Source organism: Danio rerio, chromosome 19 (genome assembly GCF_049306965.1).
Source record: "Danio rerio strain Tuebingen ecotype United States chromosome 19, GRCz12tu, whole genome shotgun sequence".
In the NCBI taxonomy this organism is placed as follows: Eukaryota; Metazoa; Chordata; class Actinopteri; order Cypriniformes; family Danionidae; genus Danio; species Danio rerio.
The window spans coordinates 11,067,745-11,089,571 of NC_133194.1; the positions used below are offsets into that span (position 1 = coordinate 11,067,745).

General features: G+C 42.2%; 1 protein-coding gene and 1 long non-coding RNA gene across 15 annotated transcripts in view; one reads left to right on the plus strand and one right to left on the minus strand.

The window, feature by feature from the left end:
- The window catches only part of grin2da (glutamate receptor, ionotropic, N-methyl D-aspartate 2D, a), a 256,122-nt gene that overhangs the window by 58,821 nt on the left and 175,474 nt on the right, over positions 1-21,827 (minus strand). For all 14 annotated transcript variants that reach the window (XM_073931494.1, XM_073931504.1, XM_073931499.1 and 11 more), the window contains one exon: positions 17,154-17,482. In XM_073931494.1, the coding sequence (XP_073787595.1) occupies positions 17,154-17,482 (329 nt within the window). The remainder of the gene's footprint in view (positions 1-17,153; positions 17,483-21,827) is intronic.
- On the plus strand, positions 10,221-20,275 carry LOC141379021 (uncharacterized). Its single transcript, XR_012394934.1, has 3 exons — positions 10,221-11,830; positions 15,658-18,736; positions 19,613-20,275. It is a non-coding gene; the product is annotated as an uncharacterized lncRNA (long non-coding RNA).

A 21,827-nucleotide genomic window follows, 5' to 3' on the forward strand; every position in this document is an offset into this window, starting at 1 on the left:
TGGAAAATATTCCTTGTATCGAGTGCCGTTGCTTTTATCTAGAACACGGTTTAAATCAGCCTTAAATCAGCCTTCAGGCTTGACAGTCAGGCACACTGCTGTTGATGTTGTCAATCTGGCAACCTGTGCCAAACTATTAGTAAGATTGCCAATGTTAACCTTTTACCTGATCCAAGATTTATGTTACTGGGGGATGAATCAGTTCTTCTGTTCGATCAAAGAAAAAAATTACGTTTAATTAAAATGGCTCTGACAGCCGCAAAGAAATGCATTGCTATACATTGGAAATAGTAGAACCACCAAGTCATATTGTACATATATATGCAAACTCTTCAATGTTTGAGAAGACTTGGGGTAAATTTATTGAATACATGAATAATTTGGATGTTACACTGACTGAAAATACGGATGGAAAAGTATGACACTTCCTTGCTTTAATCCTTTATTTATCATTATTGTTTGTTTATTGTTTATTTCCTCCTCATTTACACATCAGCTTGATTTCTCACAAGTATGTCTATTTAAGTGTTCTGTCTTGTGAGGGTGGGAAAGGCGTGAAGGGGTGGTTAGAAAAGAATGTTTACATGTATACTGAAATTATTCTGTAAATTATTGATGTGAAAATAATAAAAAAAATACATTGATAAAAAAAATCTGGCAACCTGTGCTTGCATGTGTTTTAAACTAGGTGTGCAATACCTAGTTCAACCACTGGGTGTCAAACTTACATACTGCACCTTGAACATTGTCAAGTTCATTGGTGTTCATATACAAAGAATGACAATAATGTAAATAACACTGCATTATCAGGGCTCGAAATTAACCTTTTTGCTTGGTAGCACCGGTGCTCCTAACTTTAAAAATTTAGGCGCATCAGACAAAATTTAGTCGCACCCACCAATTAAGAGCACCGTTACTACAAGTTTTATACAAACATATTTATTGTATTTTAAATCAACACTAATCAAACTAACAAGCAAAAAAATTATATATATATAAATGCAAGCTTGAGGAAAATATGTCTCAACGAAATCCCGTTATCACAAGAAAATATATTTTTATAACAGAACTGAGTGAGCGCTCACCGGCCCTGCACACACTGCTTAAATGAATCTGTTAACGGTATAACTCTGCTGTTCTCACAAGTGCTGTCTGATATTGCACTAATGCTTTTGACACATATTGTAGCTTATTATATGCATACATGTTAATAGCAATACCGGTTTATTTTTATGAGTAGCAATATTAGTTTACTCAATGCAAGCCCGTTCGCGATGGTTTACGTGGTGTTCAATTTACATATAGGCTAGCTGTCCCTTGCATGGCGAACAGCATCTGGCGATTATATGAAGGATTAAACAGAAGCTCTCGTGCTAGATGTGGCAAACAGTTACCTGAAAACTCCATCCCACAGACTTTACATAGCGGACTTGAAGCCAATGGAAGTCTTCTACTCTTGGAAAAGTGTAGATAGTGGATTAACATTCAGCACATGATCACTACTAAGATGTTTCAGTATTTATAACTTTAGATGTCATGGTTTCTAAAACAAAATCTGTCAGTGTTATCTTCATTCTCCTCTTCAGCGCTTTACAATTTTTCGCGGTAGTTGCTCTCTCTGTCATCCCAAGCCAGAAGCGCTGACTGAGTGATTGACAGCTGATATTAACCAATCATTCGCGTTCAGTGCTAGAGCAGTGGGCCAATAAGAAGAGCGTGAAGGCGGGGCACGCATTACGGACTTGGATTTGTTTACTGCAGCAAGTTGACATGACAACAGTTTTAAACCATTCCTGAGCGCCGCGTTTCACGTTTCAAGTGCAGAGATGCATTCTGCGTGAATGTCTCCCGAATCCGCGCATGTGGTGAACATTTTACAGTAAAAACTGGTCGCACATAACAATTTTAAGCACTCGCAGAAATGCTCCCAAATATATTTTAAGGTCGCATAGATAAAATTTCGGGCGCATATGCGACCAAAATGGTCGCAATTTCGAGCCCTGATTATGATCATCAAATAAATTTAATTAAGATGAATGTGAAGAACCGTAATTAAACACATTTTGACAAAATGCACAGAATCAATATAATGATTTACATTCAATTTCGTTCTCAGCTCATATAAACGTAACCAACTGTTCCCCTTCGGTTGGGGAACTTCAGTGCCATGAATGGGAGGATTCGGATCAGAAGCCGCTTATCTGGAGAGTATTGAACGGGCCAATGAATGAAATTAATTGGCAGCGTAAGCTTGCGCAGGTGTGCGACATCTGCAATTATCTCAGCATATAAGCACACCTGAAGCCAGCAGACGCCATCCTTTTCGCTTCAGATCCTTTCTGAGTGAGTCGATGAGGGTTCCTCTTGCTGATTAGCACTTCAGAGCGAACGAGTGTGTCTCCCGGTCCAGAGTGGGTCTTCGCGGTGGCAGACGGTCGAGCTGGGTTACTCCCTTGCCTGCGGTTCTTTGGGTCCGGTCCTCCAGAGCGGTGCGTATAGTTGCAACTTTCCTAAAAGAGCAACACAGTCGTGCAGCACGTCCTTTTCAGGATGGCGCTCCGACTGTGCGTTTCTGGATGCGGGGGTTTCCTGTCTCCGGATGATGGACACGATCACTGCATTGCATGTTTGGGGGTCCAGCATGTTAATGCGGTGCTCGCGGGCGGTTCATGTCGTCATTGCGATGCCATGACCGTTGCACAGCTAAGATCGCGGCTAACTTTCGCAAGAGAGCGAGCCACCCCAGTTGCCTCCTGTTCTAAAAAAGCAGCGGGCGCTCGGGCAGATCTGAGGGTTTCAGCGGGAGCTAATCCGCCGCCCACGGGCTCGCGGACCTCTCGCTCCTCACGGCGCTCCATCCAAGCTTCGGGTGGTGAGAGTGATCCGTCTAACCAGATGGTAGCTCTCACACTCGCTGACACCGGAGATCAGATGTCCTCCGCGGCATCGGAGGGTGGGCTTTCACTGTCCGACGAAGATCCGGACCCGCTCGCCCCCTCCGGGCAGGTGAGCGCTGTCAAATCGGATCCTGAAGCGGACATGTTAGCCGTGCTTTCCCGGGCTGCTTCGGCCGTGGGGTTGGAGATGGTTTATCCCCCAGCTCCGCGGCCGGACCGACTAGATGGGTGCTACGTAGAGGACCAGAAGGCGAAGCCTTCGAAGCCTCTCGTCCCCTTCTTCCCGGAAGTGCACAGTAGGCTCACGCAGTCCTGGAGGGCACCTTTCTCTGCCCGTGCTGCGAGTGCCTCCGCCCTCACCGCCCTTGACGGCGGAGCTGCCAGGGGGTATGAGGCGATCCCGTCAGTGGAGCGCGCTATCGCGGTCAATCTTTGTCCGCGCGGCGCCTCTACGTGGCGGGGTTTGCCCCGCCTCCCGTCCAAAGCCTGTAGGTTGTCTGCCTCCCTCGGAGCCAGAGCTTATAAGGCTGCGGGCCAGGCTGCTTCTGCTTTGCACGCGATGGCCACCTACCAGCGCTACCAAGCGCAGGCGCTGGCCGAGCTGCACGAGGGCGGGTCCAACCCAAGCTTATTACATGAGCTGCGCACCGCGACCGACTATGCTCTTCGGACTACTAAGTCCGCCGCGTGTGCGCTGGGGAGGACGATGTCCACACTTGTGGTTCGGGAACGCCACCTCTGGCTAAACCTGGCCGATATGCGCGACGTTGACAAAGTTTGCTTTCTTGACTCGCCCATATCCCAGGCTGGCCTGTTCGGCGACACCGTCGGTGTAAGCCCGTAAGCCCGCTCCGCCCGCCGAGCCATCCACCTCCGCTGTTCCTCGCCGAGGGCGCCCGCCAACGAGTGCTGCCCCGCCCCCGCCTGCGCCTCCGGCCAAGCGGGCGCGGCGTTCACCTCGAAAGCAGGCAGCCCCTCCTGCCCAGGGCGCCGTTAAGTCCGGTAAACGGACCGCGAAGCGTCCCTGAGACAGGCCATCCGGAGAAGAGGAAACTTGCTCTTTCCCCGCTGGAGGGCGGGGCCCCGATAACAACGGTACTTTTCAGTGCCACCAAAACATCAGTAAAAGAGCACTTTTTCCCTTCCCCGGATGTGACTGCACGAGTTCTGCCAGTCCGGGACGCGCTGCCTTCCGGCTCGCAGACTCTACGTGCTTCGCCAGTGGCTCAGGAGCGCTGGGGGGACGGTCTCCCTTCCCTCAGCCCTCCAGCCCCCTCTCCGGAGTCAGGGTGCGGAGCCAGAGCGAATCGCTCTCCTCCAGCTCTTCCGCGGGACCCTCGTGCTTCCCGGATCAGCACACCCACTCCGCGCTGCCCCACCGCTGGTACGTCAGCGATTGTAGCGATGACTCCATTAGCGAGGGCTCTGCCTGCCTGGTTAGCGCGGGCCAGCCCCTCGCGGTGGCTCATACGCACAATCAGACTCGGTTACGCGATTCAGTTCGCGAAACGGCCCCCCAAGTTTACGGGCGTGTATTTCTCCAGAGTCAACCCCCTGTCCGCCCCTGTCTTGCGAGAGGAGATTGCTGCCCTCCTGGCGAAGGGTGCAATCGAGCCGGTTCCTCCAGCCGAGATGGAGAGTGGGTTTTACAGCCCATACTTCATCGTACCCAAAAAGAGCGGTGGGTCACGGCCAATCCTAGATCTGCGCGTTTTGAACCGCTGTCTGCACAAGCTGCCAATCAGAATGCTCACGCAGAGGCGCATTCTCCAATGCGTTCGTCCTCGGGATTGGTTTGCAGCCATAGACCTGAAGGACGCGTATTTCCATGTCTCCATTCTTCCACGCCACCGCCAATTTCTGCGGTTTGCGTTCGAGGGTCGAGCGTGGCAGTACAAGGTCCTCCCCTTCGGGCTCTCTCTGTCTCCGCGGGTCTTCACCAAACTCGCGGAGGGTGCCCTAGCGCCCCTTCGGCTCGCGGGCATTCGCATACTCGGTTATCTCGACGACTCGCGGGAGCAATTGATTATGCACAGGGACGAGGTGCTTCGGCATCTCCGCCTACTGGGGCTTCAGGTCAACCGAGAAAAGAGCAAACTCGCCCCCGTGCAGAGGATTTCTTTTCTCGGGATGGAGCTGGACTCGATCACCATGGTAGCGCACCTCTCCGAGGAACGCGCTCGCCTGTTGCTGAACTGTCTGAGGGAGCTCGACAGCAAACTAGTGGTCCCACTGAAGTTCTTTCAGAGGCTCCTGGGGCATATGGCATCCGCAGCCGCCGTCACGCCGCTCGGGTTGCTCCATATGAGACCACTTCAGCACTGGCTTCACGATCGGGTCCCCAGACGCGCATGGCACGCGGGCACACACCGGGTCTCGGTTACTGCGCTGTGTCGCCGCGCCCTCAGCCCTTGGAACGACCCCTCGTTCCTACAGGCCGGTGTGCCTCTAGGACAGGCGTCCAGCCATGTTGTTGTTTCAACAGACGCTTCCAACACGGGTTGGGGGGCCGTGTGTCGCGGGCATGCGGCTGCGGGCCTCTGGAAGGGTGCCCAGCTGCATTGGCATATCAATCGCCTAGAGCTGTTGGCAGTGTTCCTCGCTCTCCACCGCTTTTTACCGGTGCTGGAGCGGCAACACGTGCTGGTCAGGACGGACAGTACGGCGGCGGCGGCGTATATCAACCGCATGGGGGGTATGCGCTCTCGCCGCATGTCTCAGCTCGCCCGCCGTCTGCTCCTCTGGAGTCACCCGCGGCTGAAATCGCTGCGCGCCATTCACGTCCCAGGCACGCTCAATCCTGCAGCCGATGCGCTCTCACGACAGCTGTTACGCCCTGGAGAATGGAGACTCCACCCCGAGTCTGTTCAGCTGATATGGGCGCGATTCGGGGAGGCCCAGATCGATCTGTTTGCTTCCCCCGAGAACGCTCACTGCCAGTTGTTTTTTTCCCTGACCGAGGGCTCTCTCGGCACGGATGCACTGGCCCACAGCTGGCCTCGGGGCATGCGCAAGTATGCGTTTCCCCCAGTGAGCCTGCTCGCGCAGTTTCTGTGCAAGGTCAGGGAGAACGAGGAACAGGTTCTGCTAGTTGCGCCCCTTTGGCCCAACCGGACCTGGATATCAGAGCTCTCACTCCTCGCGACAGCCCTCCCCTGGCGGATCCCTTTGAGAGAGGACCTACTCTCTCAGGGACAGGGCACCATCTGGCACCCTCGCCCCGATCTTTGGAACCTCCACGTGTGGTCCCTAGACGCGAGGAAGACTTAGGTAACCTACCGACTGCGGTGGTTAATACCATCACTCAGGCTAGAGCCCCCTCCACGAGGCGCGCCTACGCCCTGAAGTGGAGTCTATTCACTGAATGGTGCGTCTCTCGCAGAGAAGACCCCCGAAATTGCCAGATTAGTGTTGTGCTCTCTTTCCTTCAAGAGAAGTTGGACAGCAGGCTGTCGCCCTCCACTCTCAAGGTTTACGTGGCCGCCATCTCCGCTTATCATAGCGCGGTAGCTGGCGGCACCGTGGGAAAGCATAACCTGGTCATCCAGTTCCTTAGGGGTGCTAGGCGAATTAATCCATCTCGCCCCCCTCTCATGCCCTCTTGGGATCTCGCCCTCGTTCTCACGAGTCTGCGATCCGATCCCTTTGAGCCACTCAGTCAGTATCTCTAAGATTTCTGTCCCTGAAGACAGCTCTGCTGGTTGCGTTGGCCTCCATCAAGAGGGTCGGGGACCTGGAGGCATTTTCGGTCAGTGACTCGTGCCTGGAATTCGGGCCGGATTACTCTCACGTTATCCTGAGACCCCGCCCCGGTTATGTGCCCAAGGTTCCTACCACCCCCTTTAGAGATCAGGTAGTGAACCTGCAAGCGCTGCCCCCGGAGGAGGCAGACCCAGCCCTTTCTTTACTTTGTCCAGTTCGCGCTCTGCACATTTATGTGGACCGTACTCAGAATTTTAGATCATCTGAGCAGCTCTTTGTCTGTTATGGCGGTCGGCAGCAGGGAAGTGCCGTATCGAAACAAAGATTATCCCACTGGATTGTGGATGCCATTTCACTCGCTTATTCGAGTCGAGGTCAGCCGTGTCCCCCGGGAGTACGTGCACACTCCACTCGGAGCGTTGCATCCTCTTGGGCGCGTGCACGCGGCGCCTCTCTAACAGACATCTGTAGAGCTGCGGGCTGGGCGACACCCAACACATTTGCAAGGTTTTACAATCTGCGAGTGGAGCCGGTTTCCTCAAGGGTATTAGGTAACCCTTTGGTGATTGAGGAGACAACTCGGTAGGGTGTTGAAACACGCTTGCGGCGCCATTCTCCCTAAACACGGAGGTACGTGCGCCTTTTTTATCTGTCAGTAAAGTTCCCCGTCAGGTGAGCCCTGCAGATTCCTCCGTGGCCCCCAGCACTGACTCAGCGGAGGAGTCACTTGCTGGCCCACTACGTTGTAGGTCTGCCCGCTGGTCAGCCCGCGTTTTGGGTATAGGTGCCTGCTATGCGTGATCCCCACTAGGCGATCCCATATGCTTATTCCGCCACGGTTAAGTCCCCCCCCTGGGCGGACCCGTGTCTTCCCTCTCCGCTAACCACTCTTTTGCTATGCGTACTCCCCCTTTTTAGGGCTAGTCCATAGGTAAATTCTGCCATCTATCCCCCCCTTGGGTAACGGATGGCCTCCGCAGCGTCCTCCCTATCGGGATTGCACGCTTCCCAACGTACTGTCGTATTTCCTAGAATTATCTAGATGCTCACGACTTCCCAAAAAATATATCTAAATCCGTAAAACTTCTGTTGAAGTAGGATAAATTAGGGCCAGGGACACGTTGGAGGACCGCGCCCCCCATGATGTGGGTGCGTCACGCTTGCTTGACTATCTCCTCATCGGGGGTGTTGGTAAGGTGCAGTCATTATGGCGCTTTCCATATTCTCCCATTCATGGCACTGAAGTTCCCCAACCGAAGGGGAACGTTCGAGGTTACAGAAGTAACCCTTCGTTCCCCGAGGAGGGGAACGGAAGTGCCATATTCCGTCGCCATAATGACTGTCCCTTAGCTGTTTGAAAGTCTCTTCAGCTTAAAAGGATGGCGTCTGCTGGCTTCAGGTGTGCTTATATGCTGAGATAATTGCAGATGTCGCACACCTGCGCAAGCTTACGCTGCCAATTAATTTCATTCATTGGCCCGTTCAATACTCTCCAGATAAGCGGCTTCTGATCCGAATCCTCCCATTCATGGCACTTCCGTTCCCCTCCTCGGGGAACGAAGGGTTACTTCTGTAACCTCGAACGTTATATGATTTTGGTCACTATTCTTTTACATTTGGTCATAATTTTATAGCTTTTACATCTCACCCCAGTGTGTTACCACTAACCTAGACAATAGGGTGAATTGTAACATGTCAATCCTGCTTTTTGAAACTTTTCTGTCCATTTCCTGTTTGTGCTGCAAAGATAACATGTATGCCAGGGGTGGCCAACCCTGTTCCTGGAGAGCCACCTTCCTGCTGATTTCAGTTGCTACCTATATCAAACACACCTGAACCAATTAATTAGGACCTGAACACCACGTGATAATTACAGGCAGGTGTGTTTGATATGGGTTGCAACTGAAATCTGCAGGAAGGTGGCTCTCCAGGAATAAGGCTGGTCACCCCTGATGTATGCCATTAAATAGCAAATGCTTGTTACTAGTTTTCTTTGAAATGTGAACACTGGCTTAAAGGATCTCAAAGATATGGAGAGAAATTTGAGCAGGTCTCTCTACTCAGTTGTTGTGTAATTTTGAGTCTAAATTGTTCAAATTGCCAAGGCATTCAAACTAAACTAATAAACTTTTATGATAAAGCAGCAGTGGCCCAATCTGGCTGGTGTTAAATCCATCTACTGTCCCAAATGTCTTTCACGCATTCAAGCCCACGGCAATCCTTAAAGCTGAGCCCTCTCAGTTACTCACCAATTTATTGTTCAAAAAACCTGTACACTTTCCACTGTATATTCAAGCTACTCTTTATTATCGTAACTTCACTCTACATACTTTGTTGATATTATATAATCTTTTGTTGACTTCTATTTATTCTACTTGGATAACAGCATCTGCCAAATGAATAAATGTAAGTATTTTTGTCAATGCAATTCAATCTAATGGGGTCCAAAGTAATCCAGTTATTGCATCATGACACTGTTTATGACAGTCTCCCACCAAATTGTCATCATCGTAATGTACCAAAAAAAAAAAAAACTAACTCATTACTATAATATGAAAAAAATATTATTATTTAAATGGTTAGAAAATGTAATCAGAATCTAATGAGAATAACAAACAAACGTAAATGTGAAATATTCTGATATATTGCTGAGAAATGAGAATGCGGATGAATAACGAGATTGTTTGTCATAAAAAAAAGTCACAATCTTAACGGCCCTCTTAATATGCAAAGTAATATCTTATTTCTTTTGCAACAGAAACATGACCCAGACATGTTCTTTGAAGAATTAATTATTGTTCACCAAATGTGACCTAATATGAGCCTCTTCGAATGCAGCCTGAAATAACAACAAAATTAAATGAAAGAGAAATGATGGGGAGGGGAAAAAACACTTAAGAAAACACTCGCAAATAATCTATAGATGTGATTCCATGCTCAGTGCTAATGAATAGAAATCAATGGGAAAACCTTGAGCAAAATATAGCAGCGACTCTTAAGGAATACAGGCTTTCTGTTTGCTCCCTTGAAGGAAAATATGCTGCAATACTATAAGGTAGAGAAGCCAATCCCTTTCCTTTAAAATGCAGATACTTATGGTTACACCTAGTATGCAGATGTCAAATCAAACAAAACCGGATGATTGAAAGTAGCCTTGAGAGAACGCTCAGCTAGCTCAGCTAATCGATCCTGATAGCATGTTTAAGTGATTGACTTTTGAAGGTGGTTAAAAGATTTATATTCTCTTCAGTTCATGTCTGAGTGACATAAACACATCCGAGACTGACCCCCCCCTACCATGAAAGACAAGTCAATGGTGCTGTTTGCAGCCAAAGTTTTTTGGAGATTGAATGATTTGTGAGAAGCATGACTGACAGGCAGCAAATCCCTGCAGTATGGGCTGTCAAGCACAAATCAAATGCAGGTTAAGGGCCTGCATGCGTGTGTGTGTGTGTGTGACTGAACACATGTGGCCTCATTGGGATGATAGTGAAAAGACCTGGGAAACAGACAACACAGGGTTTTGATACAGTCATCACAGTCGCGCTGCTTGGCACTGCTCTTTGAATTTTGCACGGCGAGAGATGAAACGGGAACTTTTTTATTCATTTATTTATATTTATATATATAATTTTGCTGCTCATGATGCACCCGGTTTAGGGCCATTTCCTTTAACAGTACAAAGTCAGTGTAGTGTTCATGAATAATTAATACCAGTGATGCACGAGCTGAGTTCAGTTTGTGTTAGGAGTCTGTGGGGAGATATATTACAACAAAACAAGTAATAAATATTTATCAAATTAATGTTTTAGCACTTTTAAATGGAACGGTCTGCATTTGGGTCAGTACTTTGATTCTTTCAGATGCAGCTAGAAATTTCTCCCCTTCACAATCCTTTACAGGCAATGCTAACAAAAATAAACCCAAGACTTTTTCATTATTCAGAACCATAACATGCATGTTTTGTAGATGGATTTTCATTTCAAATCATATTTCAATGGGAAATTGACTTAAATCCTGCACTTTGATGTACCTCTATATTATTTTAAATAATATAAAATCATTTTTACAATTGGAATAATAATTCATAACATTTACTTTATGAACAATCAAATACATGCATAAGACATGAAAAATAAGATTAAAAACAATCTACAAATTTGCTGGTATATTTAGGACAAGCGTGTTGGGTCAAAAATAAACAGGTTTTCAAGATGCACAAATTCAATAATACAGTTTTAATGATATTCGTTTATTCATTTTCCTTTGGCTTAGTCTCTATTTCAGAGGTTGCCACAGTGGAATGAACTGCCAACTATTCCAGCATATGTTTTATGCAGTAGATGCCACAACCCAGTACTGGAAAACACCCATACACACTCTCACACACACTCATACACTACGACCAATTTAGTTTAACCAATTCACTGAATGGACAGAAATGCCAACTGGCCCAGTCGAGACTAGAACCAACAACCTTTTTGCTGTGAGGCAACAGTTCTAACCACTGAGCCACCACACCGCCCCTTTAATATGTCTAAAGTGAAAATGAATGAAAAGAGTCAATTCACTGCATTGCTTTCAGATCTGAGCATGTTGCATCAGATCTCTTTTTACAGCTTGTTTTTGTAGGGTTGAGAACCATTATAACCATTCATTTCTGTGGAGTTTAAGAATGAACTGGCCAATTGTTTAGTCTGTGTTATCAGATGAGCCAATGAGCTTTTTTCTGCAAAAGTGCCCACTGAATAAATGACACATTCTCTCAATATCTCTGATCATATAGAAAATCTAGATCAGAGATGCACAAAAGTAGGGCCCACAAGCCAAGATTGTAACGTTTAATTTGGCCCACAATCCTATCTGAGAAGAGAGTGAGAAGGATTGAGGTAAATGAGGTAACCTTTTTTTTTTATTGTTTTATTGCTAAGCTAAAAAAAAGCAAACAAATCTGATGAATAGATATGATTTTTTACAATTTAAATATTGTCACTCGATGGATAGAGGACTACGCAGTGAGCAAATCAAGGCAACTAGTGTAACTCCATTCTGTTATAAGCAAGATTTTTTTTGTTTTCATTGTAGTAAGTTCATTATGAAATGTGAACAAAAAAAAAATGTTGTATTAAATAATATAAAGCAATGTTTTCTAGCAATGTTTAAATATTATTTAAAAGATTAGGAAATGGCGACTACATTTACCTTTGGCTCACTAGCCTCAATCAAGTTTGGTTTTTATGGAACAAAATCAATGCCTAAAGTCTTGAATTAAAAAGCTTGTTGAATATCACAAACTGAAAAAAATAATACAACGTATTAACAAGTTCTTGCATTTTAATGACTTGAATTCCAGGGTTTGTATTTTAGGTCCTGAAATTTAACATATCTGTATATTTAAGCTTTGAATATTTCAACGAAAAATATTTCAAACACGTTTTCATACTTAAAAATTTAATAATTCATATTCAATTTTCAGATTTCACTTACAAAATATTCAATACCCTTTAAAAATACGATGTATAATATTCAAAAGGTAATTTTCAGTTCATTTTATTTCAGTTCAAATATTCGCTTCCATAAATTCAGTGGATCAAATTCGACTGTTAAAATTCAACATTTCATCCGGGAACTGCAGGAAAAGCAATAGATTGCAGAGTGAACATCGCCAGCTGCTCTAGCTTTCACCAGCAGGTGGAGATGGAATGTAAGATTTTTAACCCAGTAAACAGGCGAGAAAAAGGCTATTAAAGGCACAAAAGTAGCATTTAATATTAATATCAATGCCTTGGACATTATAAATGATAAAAAGTATGAGTAAAATGAGTAAATGGGGTTTTAGTCATCTATATTTGCCCTTATGTAACGGAAGCCAGCTGGTGATCGCGTAAATCTCAGTTCTCGGATCCAGTGACAGACGTTGTTCTGCAATCTTATCGGAGCTTGTCTCCCATGCCGGCTCGCTCCCTGCTCGGACCGGTGCAGTTACTTGCACATAAACCGTCTTTTGATGAATATGATGTTACACATTGTCTATCTTTATTGACTCTTTCTTCCATAGACGCGAAGTATTATATTGACAGCTAAAGAATATAAACGTAAGAGAAACAGGAAAGGAAATATTATAATAATACAAAATAGATAAACATTGACAGGGCTAAGAACAATTACGAACAAAGATATTCAAAAGCAGAGAGATTTTATGAGAATGTCACACAAAACAGTTTACTTGGAACTGTTAAACAGTGTTCAGGTATGATTTAAGGTTGGTTATGGATGGGGCGTGTAATTTAAAATAATTTAACATAACGTGCGAATGCATTAAAGGAGCGTCTTCAGTTATTATTTAAACGCAGCTATGTCAGGATTGGGATAGGTTATATAATTTCATTATTTAAATTATGATTGTTGATATTAATATTTTATGACATGTATTTGGGCTATTGCGCTTAAATAAGTCATCCGTGATTCTAAATTAATATTTCTATTTATCCTTTGTAGCTATCACTTTGATATCGTCTTTCTCTTCTTTTTTCCTATTTTTTGTGGTTCTGCCACGGTTACGTTTGCAAAATGTCTTTAGTTTGTCCAGAATATTGCTTTTCCACTAAAATAGAGACGAAGCAGAAGGAAAATGAATGAATGAAATGATTGACGTTTTTATGCATATGCGGTGCGGCTTGCTCACGACAAAGACGAACGAGTGGCCGCGAGCTCCGGTGGGCGGTCAGAGCCAGCGCCGCATATCAAACTGGTTAAGAGATGCTGCATGGCTGCCAATATGATAAGAATTTTTCCGAAGTTTCAGATGATATCTGGGCTTGTGCATAATAATGTAAAATAAAAGTGAAAGTCATGATATTTGGCCAAGCATAAGAATAGCCTACAAGAGTGTTTCGATTATTATCATGACATGTCATGCTTGGGATTATATGAATAACACCTCGCTGTTTACCATTTCCGAAAGTGGAGCTGACGTCGGCGCGAAATTGCTTGTATAATTGTAAAAAGAGTGATGAATATTAATGGATTTCTTATATCTGTCATTTCTGATAATATAATTGATTTAACTGTGAGAGTAACACTCATTTAGCAAAAATGCATCCAGAATCCTCAACCAATAACTTTGTCAAGCCAAAATTATGATTTTATAGGCTAATGATTTTTTTTTTTTAAAGAAACTATTAGCTACCCTAGCAATTGTTTATTTAAATATGATCATCTCAAAATATAAAATAAAAAAATAATGGTTTGACTTTGTGAAATCATAAAATACACTTGCAGAAAAGAGTTAATAGAATAAATGAGCAAATACATTCTCTCCAGTAGATGGCGATTAAAGCTCAGTAATAATCCCATGATTTGCAGAAACCACTCAACCACGCATGTCAAACCACGCATTCTAAACATTAATCTTATGAAACTAGCTCAAGTGACAACTATATTAAATTTAAACCAGTTTAAATAAGTTTATATGTTTAATAACTGCAAAAAAAGATCAACATTGCTAATCATAAAATACAAACGGTTGCTGAAAAGTTATAAATAATGGTTTTCTCATTTAATACTGAAAACAAATTAAAGTCAGTTATAACTGCCTATTATCAAACCACAGGCGACTCATTTTATTACTTATAATTGGCTGCGACATTGCCACATTTGCGTTAATACATTTTTCTCGCCTATAGGCTACATAACAATAAAACAATATTCTGGACAAACTAAGACATTTTGCAAACGTTTAACCGTGGCAGAACCCCAATAATTAGAAAAAAGAAGAGAAAGACAGGCAGAGTGATAAAAAGGATAAATAGAAATATTAATTTAGAATCACGGATGACTTATTTAAGCGCAATAGCCCAAATACATGTCATAAAATATTAATATCAACAATCATAATTTAAATAATGAAATTATATAACCAATCCCAATCCTGACATAGCTGCGTTTAAATAATAACTGAAGACGCTCCTTTAATGCATTCGCACGTTATGTTAAATTATTTTAAATTACACGCCCCATCCATAACCAACCTTAAATCATACCTGAACACTGTTTAACATTTCCAAGTAAACTGTTTTGTGTGACATTCTCATAAAATCTCTCTGCTTTTGAATATCTTTGTTCGTAATTGTTCTTAGCCCTGTCAATGTTTATCTATTTTGTATTATTATAATATTTCCTTTCCTGTTTCTCTTACGTTTATATTCTTTAGCTGTCAATATAATACTTCGCGTCTATGGAAGAAAGAGTCAATAAAGATAGACAATGTGTAACATCATATTCATCAAAAGACGGTTTATGTGCAAGTAACTGCACCGGTCCGAGCAGGGAGCGAGCCGGCATGGGAGACAAGCTCCGATAAGATTGCAGAACAACGTCTGTCACTGGATCCGAGAACTGAGATTTACGCGATCACCAGCTGGCTTCCGTTACATAAGGGCAAATATAGATGACTAAAACCCCATTTACTCATTTTACTCATACTTTTTATCATTTATAATGTCCAAGGCATTGATATTAATATTAAATGCTACTTTTGTGCCTTTAATAGCCTTTTTCTCGCCTGTTTACTGGGTTAAAAATCTTACATTCCATCTCCACCTGCTGGTGAAAGCTAGAGCAGCTGGCGATGTTCACTCTGCAATCTATTGCTTTTCCTGCAGTTCCCGGATGAAATGTTGAATTTTAACAGTCGAATTTGATCCACTGAATTTATGGAAGCGAATATTTGAACTGAAATAAAATGAACTGAAAATTACCTTTTGAATATTATACATCGTATTTTTAAAGGGTATTGAATATTTTGTAAGTGAAATCTGAAAATTGAATATGAATTATTGAATTTTTAAGTATGAAAACGTGTTTGAAATATTTTTCGTTGAAATATTCAAAGCTTAAATATACAGATATGTTAAATTTCAGGACCTAAAAATACAAACCCTGGAATTCAAGTCATTAAAATGCAAGAACTTGTTAATACGTTGTATTATTTTTTTCAGTTTGTGATATTCAACAAGCTTTTTAATTCAAGACTTTAGGCATTGATTTTGTTCCATAGGTTTTTGTTCCTTCATAAGAAAATGTTTGGGCACCCCTGCTCTTGATACAAGTAAACAATCAAAATCCCAATCCAATTCAAAAACCAAATGTTCCATGTTACTTGGATAACGGATAACTATAAATTGTAAACGCAAAGAAACTGAATGTTTTTTATGTTTTCTTCTCATAATTTTTCCATTTGGTGATGTTTTGTAAACAAATTTCGGGAGGAGCATGCGCAGAAGTTTCAGTATCGAATACGTCATTGACAATCAACCCATTATCAAATCAGTGCTTGAACAAACCCCTATATATACCAAAGCTGTCTTACCTGCAGCATCTCACGACTTTAGCATCCCTCCACCACCCCGTCACCTCACCTCTTGCATCGAATTCCTGGGGGGAGCGTTCTGGGGCCGGGCTAGACACTTCGCTCGAATACCAATTCCTCTTTGTATTCTGATAAGGGGAGTAACTCGAGTTGGGGTGTCTCCTCGAGCTCAGGGCCCTCCCCCCGGACAGCACGCCAAATATGCTTTATACTTAAACGAATGCAAGTGTGAACTCGTGAAATGGTAATCGACATTAATTATCATAATTGCACTACTGTGCAATAACAACAATGTTTAATAATATTACAAGCCCTACACTGTAATGAGTAAATGTACACTTTTAAACAGCTTGTTATAGGGAACAAAAAAATGAAAATTCAAGACGCACTTAACAGAAACCTGAAACTGATAATGCCAATTTTTCATTTTATTATTAAATAAAGTTTTTCTTTTAAAAGAAGTTAAATTTACTCAATAACTAAAATTATACTGATTTTATAGAAACTAACATTTTTATTGAGAGACCACAATTTAAGAGGTGTCAGTTTATCAGCAGCACCCTGACAGCACATTAGCGCTATTGCAAGCAGCAGGAGCCCTCATACAACATAGAAATGTCCTGTTGGCATGTTATTTGTGCTGATTTTTCTTTTCTGGTGAGCATGAGCAGTTCATGCTTAGATAAGTATGTGTAGATGAGCGGAATATACAATACTGAGCTATTTTGAACTTTGACCATGGCGTGCACGCAACAAACCATTTTTACACAAGCCATTGAAATGAATGGGTTTTAAAGTGAAATGTTTTCCATGTCCATTGTGAATGCCGCTTTACATCATGCAGTGACTATGGATGGAGGGAGATGAAATCCATATGCTGAATCCTACTGGGGAGTGTGGCACGCCATACCATTTTTAGCCCATATTTTTGACAGTATTTCTCTTATGGCTGGTCATTTTCTAGTTGATAAATGGCAAGTTTGATAACTGATAACAGTTCATTGCATTCTGATGTTTCAAATAACTTCTTTAAACTTAAATAACAACAGAAGTACAATAAATAATGATGAGGTTAAAAAAATTCTAGGAGGCTAATATTGCCCTATAACAGAAAAGCTCATTTCTGACCCTGTATGGGTGTACACCAAATAAACTGTACACAGCAGACAAACACATCTTCTCACCTGATTCTGCCCGGCACCCTCTGAGTTTGATTTCCATCCATCATACAATTCCCTGCGAAACTCGTCCCACGAGCCCCACCGTACTCGCGGCGTAACGCCATAGCACCGTGCGTCAGTACTGATACACCTTTTGCGATCCGCCGTCGTGGCTCGTCCCTCCATCCTTGGGGTCGCACAGCGAACAGAGCCTTGGGTAAACCTTCAAGACCAAGTCCTGACAGACCAGGGCCCACTGCAAACCACATATGTGAAGGAGTGGCCTGTCCAGATGCCCATGCAGCCTTAAAAATTTGCTCAGCCTCTTCCTGTGAGCAATAGAGGAGTCGCACCTGTAAGAGGAGCAGAAGAACAAGAAATTAAATTGAAAGTTAAGATTCAATCATCTTCAGAAAAACAAATGAAGACATTTTAATCAAATCTAAAACATTTCTGTTCCTCCATTGAAAGTCGTCAACGATAATTCTGGTGTTTCAAATCATTTGAACAGAGATTATACAGGGAATAATAATCAAGTTGAGTCAAGCACTTCAGTCCAAGTCTTCTTTGTAGGCAACAGTTTTATATGATGAACATATTAAACTTTGGCTTCTGTTCACATTTACAAAACAGTTCTTTCTGGTTCTCCAATCTGACTGACTGAGAGCCTTTTCCAGCCATGCAATATTCAAGAGACAACAGCACTCCTCTAACCACTTCACCTTTGTATCGCTCCACCTGCAGCATTATTCACAACAAGTGCCATGGCGGAGGTCTAAACACACTAGGATTTGACTAATACTGCTGTTGTTTTTCATAATGCATTTTCAAGGTTTAGTTCAGCCCAACATGTACTTTGTAACCTCTATTTGTTCCAATCGCCTGAGACTTTCATCTAAACAGCAGAAGGACATTAAAAAGTCTATAAAAGGCACCAAAAATATTGTCATGTGACTTTAGTGTTTTAATAAAGCTCCTAGAACACTTTTGTGTGTCAAAAAACTATTTAGTTTGCCTTTGTCTTCTCTCCTCTGTCAGATCAAGGTGTTTACAACTATTTTTTTGGTTTCTTTTGTGGACTTTGAACTTCCTCTATAGACAGAAATGGTTCTGAGACGATGTGGAAGCTCTTGGATTTAATCTTCAATTCAATTTATGTTTATTCCTATAGCACTTCTACAATGTTGGTTATGTCAAAGCAGCTTATCAGAGAAGTTCTAGTAAACTGAAACTATGTCAGCCCAGTTTTCAGAGTAAAAGATCAGTTTTGTTCAGTTCAGTGTGGTTTTTCCCTGCTGAAAGTACAAACACTATAAAGCAAATCCATTGATGCACAACTCCACAAGTCCTAAACCAAGCAAGCCAGTGGTGACAGTGGTGAGGAACAAACTACACTAATTGACGAAAGTGAAGGAAAAAAAACAGGTTCAGTTTTTATTATTTCTTAATAAGCATAGTTTATTGTTAATTCAAAGGCTATATTTGTAAATACAGCTGATGAAAACACTTATTTAATGTTTAGAATTTATTTACGCTACTGGAAAAAAATGTTGTTTTTTATTGTAACAGAATGTGTTTATTTAACTATATTATATTAATTAATAGGGGTGTCAAAAATAATAGTTTTTTCGGTGCACTGCGATGCAGACGCGGACAATTCGAAATCAGTTCAGTAATAATCATAACCGGTTATTACTGACGTCATTTACCTCATATGCGCTCTGTCGCGAGGGAGGCGATCGCGAGTATTTACAGTGCTTTAACTATTTATGACTCATAAACTGTGCACAATTTCACTGTGTGTGTTTGCTGGATCAGTCTTTCACTAACATATTCAACAATAGCCCCTATTTCACTGAGATCAAGAGAATGAAAGTAGCCTACTCCATTTCTCTCGCTCTCTCTCTCTCTTTTTCACACACACACAGTGGCCCATTTGACCTGCTGGAGTGGTTTTTCTTCTCTTCTCGGCTGTTTTACAGCATTACTTTTGCATCCAGAAACGAGCGCGTGTCTGCAGAGTTTTCTCCACCGTGTATCATACATCAGCAGTGAGATCGCCGCTGCCGCCTGCCGCTCAGTGTCACTCATCTGTGAAGAACGCAGCGCGCAAGAGCCAATCGCAACTGTTTTTTTTTGAGGGTGTGACCAATCAAAGGGGTGTAAGAGAACTAGACAAGGATCAGAAATTGAGCTGGATATTTATATTTGTTTATATTATTTGCTAAATGCTCGTTTTGTATAAAGTTACAGTTTATATATCTGACTGTTTGTATTAAATGACAAAATTGTATTACAAATAGTATATAAATATAAATATATTCATACATTTTAATACAAGAAATGCTGCTGTGAAGAAAATATAAAACTGTGTATGGAAAGCACCGTCAATGCACCGAAATATCGAATTGAACCGAATCGATGGCATGATAATCGTAACCGAACCGTGAGACTAGTGTAGGTTCACACCTCTACTAATTAAGGTGATTGACTGCTGACATAACGATGAGGATGATGTGACGTTACCATTAGTAGCTAGGCAGTCAAAAACTTTTCATTTGTCTATTAGCAGTTAATGCACTTTTGAAAGATACTTTTACTTAGCCAGATTGCTTGCATTTCTGCTTATACAAAAAAATAAAAATAAAAATACTTTGTGTTGTTGCAACCGGCATTGTCGCTGTTCACTCGTAAAATACAACCGTTTGGTTCACTCCGCAAGCTTACGAGCTGTGTGTGCACACGAGTCTGTGTTGCAAGCTACTGTATGCGCGCACACAGCCAAGAACTGTGAAGACTTTTATACTTGATGCACTCACTGGAAAAACGAGCATTTCTAATGGGGGGATTGCCAATTGTGCAGATTAACATCAAATATCGCAAATTAGAAAAGGTTGGTCAGTTAAATTATGCTACGGTAAGTAATGTTTGTTCAGCAATAATTCTCCAGTACCGATAGCAGAAGCGTTAACATCAGAGCTTATCGATGCTTCTGTTTTTTATAATGTAGCACCGATACCAATAAAGTTTCGGTACCCTAATGCAAATGCCAAGAACCGCATAGGTTTTGAAAATGCACATAAAAACGTATGCGCATAACTCAGTAGCATGAACTTTTTATTCGGTATTAAAAAAAAAAGCACAATAACTACAATAGAAACAATTTTACCGGTTATGTGATTTTGTTATAAGAGATCATGTGATGATAAAAAATGTCTCTGAATGGACATGCCAGCAGGCTGAGCACATTGTAAAACATCTGAAATGTTGTTTTGGTCATTCTAAAAAGCCTTAACCGTTTCAGTATTAGTGTTATTATATTTTAATGACCTCCAGAATTGTCAAAAGTGTCTGTGCTCTGCGTCCCACGCCATCAAACGCCACCACGCATTCATTGCATGATGGCATAGTCTTCTGAGGAGGAAATAATTTATTAAATAAATTAATTGCTTCTCCTACTGCAACAAATTCTGTTTTTACTGTTGATATTTGGCACAAGATAATCAGGAAGTGACAATTTCGTTCTCTTTGACTCATTGGATGGAAGCGCTGCTTTATTTGCAAGTCTTTTATGTGATAATCGCATAAATTTATTTCACATCTTTGGATGCATCCACAGCTAATGCTAACTTGTCACTATATATGTGAATAAGTGCCTAAATTAATCTGTTCATCATTTAAAATGATATATTATATATGTTAAACCAAGCCATGTCTCATCAGAAGCTTAGTATTAAACCACTCAATTGATATGGATTTATTTTTTTATCTCTTTTTGATCAGATGTTTTAAAGCATCATTTTAGAGTGTAGATACAGAAGTCACGTAGATTTTATTAAAAGTATTTTAATTTAAGGTGGTGCGGTGGCGCAGTGGGTAGCACTGTCGCCTCACAGAAGGAAAGTAGCTGGTTCAAGTAGGAGTTCTGTGTGGAGAACTGTTCGTGTGGGTTTCCTTTGGGTGCTCTGGTTTCTCCCACAAGTCCAAAGACATGGCTTATAGGTGAATTGGGTAAGCTAAATTGTTCGTAGTGTATGTGTGTAAATGAGAGTGTATGGGTGTTTTCCAGTGATGGGCTGCGGCTGGAAGGGCATCCGCTGCGTAAAACATATGCTGGATAAGTTGGCGGTTCATTCATAGTCCCTGATTAATAAAGGGACTAAGCTGAAAAGAAAATAAATGAATGAATTTTCTTTTGAGTTTTGAAGATTATTTAAAGTCTTTAAATTTTGGACCAACATTAAAGTGCAAAAATGGTAAAAGAATTTTAATTTCCTAGTTTTATTGCACACAATGATCATTGCAGTAAATTAATGCAAATAAAAGTCTGTAATATTCAATGAAAATTGACTTAATATGCTAATTATTCCTGAAATATGAAATAATAATGAAATAAAAAGAAAGTTTGAGTTTCTTGAAAACATTTTTGCCTTTCTAACCATCCTGAGGCTGAAACACAAATTTCAAGTAGATTTTAAGTGGCAAGGGGGGAGGGGATTACAGTCATCAATCTCTTTCTGGCTGCTTACAATACTTCTATGATTTCAACAGAATGGGTCAATGCCTGATTTTGAACAGAATGATCTGGTCAGCTTGATATTCATGCGCTAGCTCATGTTCTTCAATATCCTTAGCTCAATGGAGTGCATTTTTTATAAATCTCACACCGGGAAATGGTGGACAAGGGCATTTTCCTCA